General features: G+C 32.5%; 1 protein-coding gene across 4 annotated transcripts in view; it reads right to left on the minus strand.

Moving 5' to 3' along the window:
• The window catches only part of LOC148607506 (sodium- and chloride-dependent GABA transporter ine-like), a 52874-nt gene that overhangs the window by 20371 nt on the left and 19878 nt on the right, over positions 1–12625 (minus strand). For all 4 annotated transcript variants that reach the window (XM_088547104.1, XM_088547105.1, XM_088547106.1 and 1 more), the window contains 4 exons: positions 4359–4635; positions 3812–3944; positions 2667–2801; positions 1193–1296 (listed from right to left, as the gene is read on the minus strand). In XM_088547104.1, the coding sequence (XP_088403230.1) occupies positions 1193–1296; positions 2667–2801; positions 3812–3944; positions 4359–4635 (649 nt within the window). The remainder of the gene's footprint in view (positions 1–1192; positions 1297–2666; positions 2802–3811; positions 3945–4358; positions 4636–12625) is intronic.

Raw genomic sequence — 12625 nt, forward strand, 5'->3', positions numbered from 1 at the left:
CTCTGCCAAGTTAGAGAACTAAATTACATCTTACCCAAGAGTGTCTGACATTTCCCGATCTTGCATGAGAAAGCAGAAGTTAGATTCTTTTCTTCACTCTGATTAAATTTTCCAATAAAATGTTTGAATTGAAATAACATTTTACAACCGATATCAGGCCAGCGATACATCATGACACATTGTAAAATTTAGGTCACTTCAGAACAGCATAAACAAATTGCAAATTACCAGTTATTTTTGACAAAATCATTATTTTCTGAGAATTTTCAAACACATATTCAATACTGGTAAGATAATATCATTCAACAACTCTTTATTCAATTGTGCCAATGTTTTATGGGAAAGGCGTTTGCGTACTGTTTCAACCCGTGAGTGTTACATTGTATAAAAGGAAATCTCACAAAGTTAAAAGTAGTGAGAAAAGATCTTCTCTCCAGACATTCAAAGCTTGCATTGTTCTTTATATCACATTGACATCTCACTCAACTTGACGTACACTGTCATTTTAAATTGCCAATATTTTTTTGTTCCACTACAGGAACCTGACATATTAAGAAATAAATCATTAGAAAGATGATAATGTTGCTAATTGTTAAACAGATTACGCAATAAAAGAAATCAGCCCCAATAACTAAAGTTTTTGAAATAAATTTGAAAATTGCATAATTGAATATATGCCTTAAATAAAAACAAAGTTTCAGTGCTGTTAATTCTTATGTTGCACTAAAATTCCAGATGAAAACAAACCAAAATTAGAAAATTTAGCTGCAATGTATTAAAATACCTTTTTTCATGAGACATTGTTATGCAGAAAATCTAGAGGGCATTTGTCAAACTCTTCCATATTCATACAGAAAAAGCCTTCTGTACCATCGCAACTCCTGACAAAAAAATTTTGTTGTTCATAGCTTGTACTCTATATTTTTGGATTAAAAATCTACCCCAATCCTATCATTTTGTAAAAATTCTTTGAAAATTGTGTAGAAGCAGAGTTTTGTGCCCTCCTTGTGACTAAATTGTGACACAACAGCTTGTATTTTCTGTACATTAATATTCAGATAGTATTTTAGTTTTAAAATACGCAAATTAAAAAATTTCAAATAGTAAGTTGAAACCTTGGCAACGCCTGAAGTAAATATAGGGAATTAACTTCGTTAAACAAGTTACATCACAGACTGTGGACCAGACTTACTTCACAATATTGTTGTTGAATTTATTATAACTGGACATAGTTATGATACCACCGAATGCTATCCCCAGAGAATTGAAAGTCTGTGCGGCTGCGTACACCCAAACCTGTAGGAAATAAACAATTAAACAAACCGTCTTCATGTCACATGTCTGTCACATGATCATTAAATATACCTGCCAAACACCATGAAATGATTATGTCCTTCTCAGTTTTGCTGCTGGTGTTTGATGTTTTTTGTTTTGACTTTTGTTATGTTTTTGTTGGTTGTTCTTTTTAAGTTTGTATCTGGTATCCCATTCTCTTTTAAACAGTATAAATCATCTGTCCAGCATTGTTTTGGGTTTGAACAGGTGATCACATTTATGCTAGTTTTCCAAATTTTCAAAGTTGGATGTAAAATTGTGAAAAAGAAAATTGTAATGGTAAAATCCTGATTTAAAAGAGAACAAGAGGTTCCAAGGAGACTGAATTGCTCACTTGCTAAATTGTTTTTTGTTTTTCAAGGGCAATAACTCTAACAAGGAATTGTCTGACAATTTTGACTCAAAAAGACATAGGTAGGACTTATCATAAGGATCATTTCATCAATTGAAAGTTTCTTTTTATCTATCATAGTTTTCAAGATATTGGCTGAAAACTGTAAAAGCAAATGTAGTTTTTCACTTTTCAAGTGTAATAACTCTAACAAGGAGTCATCTGACAATTTTGACCAAATACAGACTTTGGTAGGTCTTATAATGAGGATCAATTCCACATTTGACAGAACTCGGCTAAACCTAACGGTTTTTGAGATAAATGTGAAAAAACTTCCGTCTGACCTCTATGTTCTATTTCAAGAAACAGCCACCATGTTTTTCAAAGAAGCATTCATACCAAGTATGGTTCAGATTGGTCTAGTAGTTTAAGAGGAGAAGATTTTTGAAAGAAATAACATTAAAAATAAGGAAAAAACATTGAAAAAGGGCAATAACTCAAACATGGCTTAACATATCAAAACAAAAATTTGACAAGAGATAGATCTCATCATGATAAACATTTTTACTCAACACATAATTTGACTAAACCTAATGGTTTGGAGATATCTGTGAAAAACTTCTGTCTGATCCCAATGTTCTATTTTTAGTAATGGCAGTCATGTTTTCGATGGATTAAAAATCCCCACATCAGTTCTAAGGAACACTCATGCCAAGTTTGGTTCTGATTGGTCCTGTAGTTTCAGAGGAAAAAAGTTGATGGACCACAACAACAAAGGATGCCAAGTGTTGGCAAAAGCTCATGTAGCCATAGGCCAGGTGAGCTAAAAATTAGGTTTTTAATTTAAAGTCCACATCATTTATGTCTAAGCTTGATGATATTTGGTCGTAAGCTTTATCATCCAGCTGCCAGAAGTATGAAGGGCAACTGACAACCATGAGGAATATTCAACAAAAGTAAGATGTCTTGTCTATGGATAATTCTCTAGTATCATATTTACCTTTGCATCTAGAAGAAGGTGCCATTTAGGTTTAATGAAGTACATTACACCATCATATGACCCATCCAAGGTCAAACCACGGACCAACAGGGTTATAAGGACGATGTATGGGAATGTTGCAGTGAAATATACTACCTAAAAATAGAAAATACAGAGCTGAAATATACAACAATAAAATATAGAGCTGAAATATACAATCTGAAAATATAGAGCTGAAATATACAACCAAAAAAAATACAGAGCTGAAATATACAACCTGAAAATATAGAGCAGAAATATACAACCTGAAAATATAGAGCTGAAATATACAACCTTAAAATACAGAGCTGAAACATACAACCTTAAAATACAGAGCTGAAATATACAACCTGAAAATATAGAGCTGAAATATACAACCTTAAAATACAGAGCTGAAATATACAACCTTAAAATACAGAGCTGAAATATACAACCTGAAAATATAGAGCTGAAATATACAACCTGAAAATATAGAGCTGAAATATACAAGCAAAAAAATACAGAGCTGAAATATACAACCTTAAAATACAGAGCTGAAATATACAATCTGAAAATGTAGAGCTGAAATATACAATCTGAAAATGTAGAGCTGAAATATACACTGTGAAAACAAAAAATTCAAGTATACAGTCTCTGACATATCTTAGGGATTTCACATCTCTGTATTGTCTTTCTGTTGTGATACTTCATTACCTTTATGCTGATATGATAGACCCAAAATATTTCTGATTTCTCGAAATTGTAAAATTGATGTATTGGAATTATTTTTAAATTGAAACGGATAAAAAATTCAAGCAGGAGGGCAGTGTGTCTTCACCATGACAGCAATTTTAGGTCAAAACATTTTGTCAAAAAAATTCATGACACATTCCAATTTTGTGCAATAGTGTTATATAAGCTAACATCTCTACTTGAAGCAGTCATCAGACATCCCATAATTTTTCATTTGCTTGAAACTAACATTCCCCGTGTTATTCAATACTTATTTAGGTATGTTTCTGCAGTACAATAAGTCAAGCAACACATAAATTTAGCTTTAATAGAAATTAATTTATCTTCCCAGTTGATTTTGGACCCTTCCATGCATATAAATAATCAAAATTAAATCAGACAACATAAAAATTTACCTTTCCAGTTGATTTTGGACCCTTCCATATACAGAAATAAACAATAACCCAACACATGAGAAGGATAAGAGCCAGGTCCCACTTCAGAACTCCTGCTTCTCCTATTCCTGATGTTTTACCTAGGACTTTAGACCTGAAAATATTGAATATTTCTAAATGCTTGAAAGCATATAATTGATAAAAAATAATGGATACTGGGTTATAGCTTGACACAAGAGCAAACTTAGAACCCTTTTTTGTGTAAAGTATAAATCACATTGGGTCCTTGACTCTTCAGTTACTATTATTTCTTTAAATAAAAAAGAAGAAAAAACAAATACATGTATCATGAAAAACTCTAGTTAATTCTTTAAAATTGACAGCATTTTTCATTAAAACAAATTAAAAAAAATTAAAATTCAGCAACCCCTATAAATGTTGAACAAAGTTGGATGAGCATCTAGGAATTTTATCATTGTGGCCTAAATTGAACACATGACTAAATTGAACAAAACTTTTAGTCCAAATGGGATTATTTTTCTATAGGTTTCAATGTTTAACATCATACTCATAGTAATCCTCTGTAACAGAGATGCTGTTATTTGGTCTCATAAGCTCTGTGAAATTTCTCAATACTGTGGTATTGCCCTCAGTAACATTCCTCCAAACAAGAGTTTTATTTCCCTTGCCATCCCAGCAATTTGGGCTGGCCCATTCTGGATCACAGAAGCTCCATGGCAACACCGATCTAAATGTATTGAATAGATAGTAAAACGCCCATGTAATGATGACGTTGTAGTATGTCGTAAACAGGAAGGATATTACAACAGTAGCCAAACCTGCTCCTGAAAACATAACAGAAAATCAATTTTATAAATAGCAAATGTTAGTCGTGATACATGTCTTGCAAATGAAACTTATCTAAACCAAATCTTTTTTACACTGAACTTCAGAACTGTTCTTAAAGAGACAAATAACTCTTGTTGCAGCATGTTCCTTTTAGGATGCCGAAACTTGCACTGGCATCAGTACCAAAATTAACAAGAAATGTGGACAGAGGAATAAGGCAGATTGACAGGATAAGTCCTATTACACCACTCAAACTTTGTTTGTCCAGGGTATAATAGAAAGAACACCTTTCTACATGTCCGTAGGGATCTTACCCTTACACTGTACAATTTTTCATGATATCCAATAAGAAGTTCTGTCATATCTTGTTATAGTTTTCAAAGTAGCTGTCTTTGTAAGAATCATGTAAAATCTTAAAAATGTGATACACCCTTAAAAAGGCTACATATTTTAATTTTTGTAATTAAGTTGTTTTATGGGTCTGTACTATGAAATGTGTAATTATTCATTCAAATCTGCCTGCTCTTAGGAGATAATCAACATTGAAAATCCAGTAGATTCTATTGTATTTGAGCATCATTTACAGAGTTATCTCCCTTAATTTTGAAATCTATTGTGCATTCTATACAATTTTTATCTCCTAAGAGCATCAGTATTTGAAAAACCCCATGTTAATTTCTGTTTACTATGACATTTCAAACAAAATATCAAAAATAAAAATATGAAGGCTTTTTACCCATAAATCACATTTTGCATGATCCTTAGCTGGAGTACTACTTAAGTAGATATAATATCAAACACAGAACTATCCTACATAATGTATATTCATTCCTATCAAGGTTTTGTTATATAAATAAGACTATCTCAAATTCTTCCTCATGCAGCCCATTTGAACCCAAAATGTCATATCAATGTGAAATGAAGGATAGTTGCAGTGAATGAATTATCAAAAATAAGGCATTAATGGAATACATGTATTAAGTGATACCCAACTATGTTATACAGTGTAATGAAAAAAGATAAATGTCAAAATGTTTGAAATGACCTAACTCAAAAAACTCAAATGGATTTTGATAAAAAAATAAATTTCACCTTTAGTTACAGTACTCAACAACTGTGCAAATTGTAAAATTCACTGATTTGTAATCAAGTTTTCATCAAGAAACTGCCGGGGTACAGACAGGCAGACATACAAGAAACTTTTTGGAGGGTATCACATAAAGCCTCGCAACTTTGTGTGGCAAGATATAATTATCCCAAACCAGAAAATGTCAAAGTAGAAAGACAGACACAAAATGTTTCTTGTGCAACTAGACATAAGATTACTCAGTGGCGGATCCAGAGGGGGTGCAGGGGGTTGGCACCCCCTTTTTACTGGAAAATTTGTCATTGTCATGTGTAAAATTGACAAAAAATGGCAAATAATGTCCTAGCACACCCCTTTTTTTCTGAGGAACCCCGGATGGCACTTCTCCTTTTCAAAGTGTCTAGACTTGCTCCTGTTATTGTTGATTGAGTTCTCATTCCAATTAGAGATATACCATGCATGTAGTAACATTTGCAAACCATATGACTGATAGAAAGGGGTAAGATTTGGTTAAGTTCCTTTAATTACTAATAAATCTACTTATATTACGGAGTGCTTGGTTAATTATCAGAGTAAAAAAATTACAAAACTCTTCCTCTAGGGTCAACATCAAACTGTTGTTATTGTATTTTAACAACCTACACCTACTTTAAAGAAATTTCCACTTCCAAGTAAACAGGATACTTCTAAATCTGCACTATTGATAAAAACAAGGATTTTCCCTTTGAACTTTGTAAACAGGAACATGTACACAGCTACCTTGGTAGATTGAATAAGGAACACACTTTAAGAGGCTGTCCATGTAAAAATCAGGCAGCTAGGTCATAAGACAGGGTAAATTTCACCCCACTCAGGGGCAGATCCAGGATTTGAGTTTAGGGGGGTGTTAATTGAATTAAATGCCATGCAAAGCAAGGCAAAAAATATTATGGACTGAAACTTGTGGTGAAATTTTTTTTTCTTATCGATTTAGGAGGGAGGGGTGTATGCCCGGCACGCCAGTCCTTGGATCTGTGCCTGCCACTAAATTGTTTGTTTCAATTCAAAGTTTATATCATATGTATGTCAAATAGTAAAAAGATTTCTTTAAAGTGACAATGGATGGCTTGGAAAACAATTTTAAAGTTCCCTAACAAAGCAACCAAATTACACAAATTGCACAAAATTAATAAGTTATCTCCGTTTTTCAATGGATTTCAATGCTTTCTATGTAATTTTATATTCTCTTAAACTGTTGCAGTTAATCAAAAACCAACATTTAAATTTTAGAAAGGATGCATTCCTGATATGAAATGGATGAATTTTTTTTCAAGCAAAATTTGTTGTGTGCAACCCACTGCCTGGTTTTTGCATTGACTCCCTCTTAAAGAATAATGCCCTCATCAGTGGTCTTATATAATTCCCTATGTAACTTGAATAAACACTTAAACTATTGAATAAGGAAGTCATAAAAACTGCTTGAAAAATTTTAGGTCTGATGTTTATATAAATGAAAAATAGTTGAAATATAATTCTAATTCTAAGAACTGTATTCATTATCCACCTTACAATGCATGTACAAGATAAACCCATATCACTTTACCTTAAAGATAATTAATGGAATTTCACAACTAGGCCAACAAACCCAGGGACTCAAGCTGCTTTTAGACCTTCAAGAGTTCTCAGTAACGCAATCAAGTAATCCTAAGAATGCTAACTATAAGGAAATGATTTATTCATCACAATATCCAGGAAAATTTGCATTCCTAAAACAGGTTGAAACTGCAACTATAACCTGGGGCACAATTGTTTTTAACCTGAGGTCATTGAGAGAGCTTATTGCATGCATGTTAAACACAATCTTTAGGAACCTCTTGTTTGAAGCTAAAACTAATTTATTCCATATTCCAACAAAAGGGAGGGTTACATTGATAGATAGTAACTGTATCAAACTTTGATGTCCTGTTCTTTCAAGACCATCCGGCATTGATAATTTCATGCAGGTCATACATGTAGTTCTAGTGGACAAATAGTTCTTCTTTCAATGAAACTATACATCTTTAAAAATATTCTAATTAAATTATCATTTACAGATGCCATTCTAGAGCCCTAACTATGTGACACAACTTGTTACTAGCTACAACGTATTTTAATTAAGCTGATCAGGATTGATGGTAGAGTGCATAGTGGCCTCTTATTAACAAAGTAAAGAATATAATAAAAATCAACATATTCCTATCAATCATTCAATCAATCAATAAATTCATTAAATCAGTCATAGATCAGAAATGCTAGTAACAAAAATATGCAGACTTTGTATTATTCTGATAGTCAAAAATATTAAATTACACCATCAGATTTTTAAACATTAACATAAAAAACTAAATGCATCAGACTTTGAACAGATATCTTTAAAGAGGTTAACTAAGTTCATTTTATCCCTTGTAATATGCATTTATCATTTCCTTCCTAGAAGGCAACTTACGTCAACAGGTTGGTAAACATAATATAAAGTATGCTCAAATTCTAAAAGAGTTGGGAGATCGATTGTCCTTATGTGATGTGCAACTCCATATGGGAGTTATTTTGGCAGGAGTAAATTTTGGTCATTTTGAGGCAAAAAGTATGCAAAAAAATTTGTTGTTCACTAAGGACTTACACTCAAATGTTAATTTTTTGTGGAAAATAATTGGGCATTTTTAAACAGACTGCTAAAAATCAGTACCCCACGAAAATTACCAGCCATTCAGCAAACTATGTGTGTTTCAAAGATTCTCAAAAGTTGACCTACTGATCAGTTTTTATTTCTTCAATGTTTTTCTCTATTTTCCTACGAAAGAGACATGCATAAAAGTAAGCATACACCATTGCTTTCATGCATAAGACATGTATACCGATATTTTTATACATGTAGTACGCTGACTGAGCATATTTAGTCTAGACAATTGCAATGCACTAATTTCAAACCATCCTCTATCAATGTTTTTAATACATGTATAGTTAAATGACATTCTCATTCAGTCAGAAGAAAACACCTTTTTAAAACTTCCCTTTGATAAACATCAGACACTGTTTATTTTCTTCTTCAGACATTTGACCTTAGAACTTCAGTGTTCCTTGAAAAAACCATAACAATGGATGCACAAATACCAAAGGTGTAAAGTTAAATTTGATCAATGGTTCAATCAATACAGTTCAAAATATAGGACATTGCAGTTGATAACCCACAATTAGCAATGAACTAGATACATGTATTGATAAACTAGGCATTTAAAGTGGGAGACAAAAGGCTTTGGTTTAACAGGATATATATGACAATATGGCTGTAAAGATTAATTAGTGCAAGGATAAAACAAATAATAGTTCATTGTATTACAAAATATATTAACCCAACTAAGAATCATGCAAATGATTTTTTTGTGAAAACATAAAGTATGTTGCACACATTGTTGTGCTAGGAAAAACGTATAATCCCATTTGTGTAGGACTTTGATATCCAACAGCATTCAAAATTTCTTACATGGTATGCCCCATCCATCTTAAACCATATATCAAATTTGAAATCAACCCATCAAATGGAAGACAAGATAATTGCTATGAAATTTAGCCAAACAGATGGATTGATAGACAGAATGACAGCCAGATGGACAAGGTGATTACTTGCTGAGTAAATATCTGCCTGATTCTTTCTTGGATTGGTTCATATGTAACTACATGTTGCTATTTATTTGAAGGAATTCAACATTTAGTACTTATTGATCTGTGAAGACTGAGTTAAAATTCAGGACAAGAATTAGAAACGTGTAATGATATGGCACAAAATTCAGAACACAATACTTATGATACCGCTACATAATAACAAAAAAAGAAGCCTAGCTGAGAAAGATATATATTTCAGAAAATCAAATTTAAGGATAAAAAAAGGGGGGATGTGATCCCACAATTACTGTGTACCAGACACAAATCAAGGATTAGCATTTTAAAAAGAGAATGGTCTACTGTCAATAAACTGCCAATTAAAGATAAAATCAAGGTTGAGTTTCTAAAAAATATTTAAATCTAACCATAATTGTATTTAAAGATCTTTCATCTTGCTTAGTTTAGTTGTTGTATAGATTTCAATTCATCCCTTTTTTGTCTAATTATAGTAACAATACAACTTCTTGTTAAAGGTAAGATTTTTCGATTGAGGGGGTTATAACAATTGTTTGTTACAGTTTAAACCCTAGCTACTGAAAAGTAAATGGAAAGCTATATAGCAAGACAAAGACAGCAGCTCTATTCATTGGATGGCAATAGTGGATCCAAAGAATCACCTAATCACCAGGGGCCCCACAAAATAACAAGAGACTCTGAGGAGCCTGAATCGCTCAACTGGTTGAATTTTGCAACTCAAAGGCAATAAATTTAACAAGAAGTTGTCCAACAAATTTGACTGAAGAAGTCTTCGGGAGGACTTATCATAAGGAACATTTCAACAACTGAAAGTTTCTTTTAATCTATCAAAGTTTTCAAGATATTGACTGAAAACTGGAAACAAAGTCATTTTCCCCTTTCAAGGGCAATAACTCTTACACGGAGTCGTCTGACAACTTTTATCCATGAAGACTTTTGTAGTCCTAATAATAAGGATCATTTCAGTTATTGAAAGAATTTGACTAAACCTAATGGTTTTGGAGATATATTAAAAAAACTACAGTCTGACCTCTATGTTCTATTTTTAGTAATAGCTGCCATGTTATTTGACATATCAAAAAATCCCCACACCAGTTGTATGCAGGATACACCAAGGAACATTCATACCAAGTTTGGTTCTAATTAGTTAAGTAGTTTCAGAGGAGAAGAGTTTTGTAAAATTGTTAACGACAACGGCGGATGACTATGATGTCGCACGCCAAGTGATGTCACAAGGCTTTTGGCTAGGTGAGCTAAAAACCTAATAAACACATCTTAATGCATGCATTTACACAAATATGTTATTCTCACAAATTCTGCAAACTGATTAGGGGGAGGGCACCTCCATTTGGATTCACCTATGTATGGTGGACAGAAGGGGTGCACGATTGACATTTTTGCATCCCACTTTTCCAGAAAAGAAATGCTTAACAAAAACAACAGCCTTGTACATGAGTGAGGAGAGAAAGGGATGCATGATTCACATCTCTTGCATCCTTATCACAGGAGTTCACTGACTAGCAAAATTTGGGCTGGTCTGGTTCCTTGTTGATCAGTGCTGGACCCATGTCTGACTAAAGATTTCTGTAACGTTGCTTTAATACACAGGACCTTCAAAACATTGTTGTCAGACAGAACATTTCATTTTATCAGAGCTATGACTGATGCTGTTGGTGTAGGAAATATCTTCATGTACTCCATCTGCCTCCTTTCATTTAGGAACAATTCTTAAATTCTAGAGGCTTCAAGTTACATGAACATTCAAATGTGAATTCTCCAAAACAGAATTCTTCTTATTACAAAAGAACTCCCCCTTTTTAAAGATTCTAGGTCCTTGGCTACTAAATCTAATTCTATTTCTATTGTTATTCCTAAAGATACAGGGATGGTATATTTAAATACTTCAGAAGCTTTATATCCACATTTCAATAAGATACAAAAAATATAATTTCCCCCTCTCAAATTTTAAATGCCAAATATTCATGTCTTCAACCAAACAACATAGATTTTTTTGTCTTTCAATATAAAGTAAAACCTGTCTAATTTTTTTTTTAATTTAAAATTGGTTCACTATAGAGAGGTGTTAGGTTTACTAAGGTTATTAAAATACACCTAAACTGATATGATGGGTATTTTATGATGTCTGGTTTAGACAGGGTTTGGGATTTTTCAGGATTAGGTTTGTGCAGTTTTGGATTTTTCAGGATTTGGTTAAGACAGGGTTTTGGATTTTTGAGGATCTGGTTCAGACAGGGTATTAGATTTATCAGATTTGGTTTGGACAGGGTTTTGGATATATCCGGCTTAATTTGGAATGGGTTTTATTGTGTTTCAGGATATGGTTTACACAGGGTTTTGGATTTATCATATTTAGTTTGGATAGGGTTTTGGATTTTCAGGATTTGGTTTAGACAGGGTTTTGGATTTTCTGGGTTTGGTTTAGACAGGGTTTTGGATTTATCATATTAAGTTTAGACAGGTTTCAACGTATGACTCATCAAAGGTCAAAGGGCATTCACTTCTACCTAACATACTATTGTAACTAAACCAACACCCTTTTCTTAGTATTGTTAAAGTGATCTATTTAGTTACAACTCAAGTATACTGACTTTTAACAAAAAAAATTTATAATTCATATCCTATTTCATATTAAACATGAGGTTTACCACCATAATTATAATGAACATTGTATTGACACATTCTAAGGTTTTTCTTTTCAGTAATTCGGTTATTGACACCTGAGTTTTACCTTATTCTGCATAATTATCTTATTATGCAATGTAAAACTTTAGGCTCAAGGAAGACCAAATGTGCCATCTTGAAACACCAAAATATCTTTTTTGCCAATCAAATATAAAAATTTTATAACTCTTAACTTCAATGAATATATAAGGATACATTTAAAGATTAAACAAGAAATCAAGATTAACACAGTCAAACTTTAGTATGTGCATCATTAATAGTTATAATCAACATGAGAAAAATACACACATGAACTTGTAGTGACCTCAACCCAAATCAGATCCTGAACCTGTATAATCCTGAACCTGTATAAAGCTAATATCAACAGAAGTTCAAGAATCAATAAACACAACAAATATCCATCAAGTCAGAAAGATTTACATAAATCTTGATAACTGCATACTGGTGAAAAAGAATAAAAAGAACTTATTAAAAATTCATTATCACTTCCATCAAAAAGGCCAACGAGAATTAATGTGTGTTTCATGAACTGAAACGACTGT

This window comes from Perna viridis, chromosome 9 (assembly GCF_037379345.1).
Source record: "Perna viridis isolate PV_CMFRI_1.1 ecotype Kerala chromosome 9, ASM3737934v1, whole genome shotgun sequence".
NCBI classification, from domain to species: domain Eukaryota; kingdom Metazoa; phylum Mollusca; class Bivalvia; order Mytilida; family Mytilidae; genus Perna; species Perna viridis.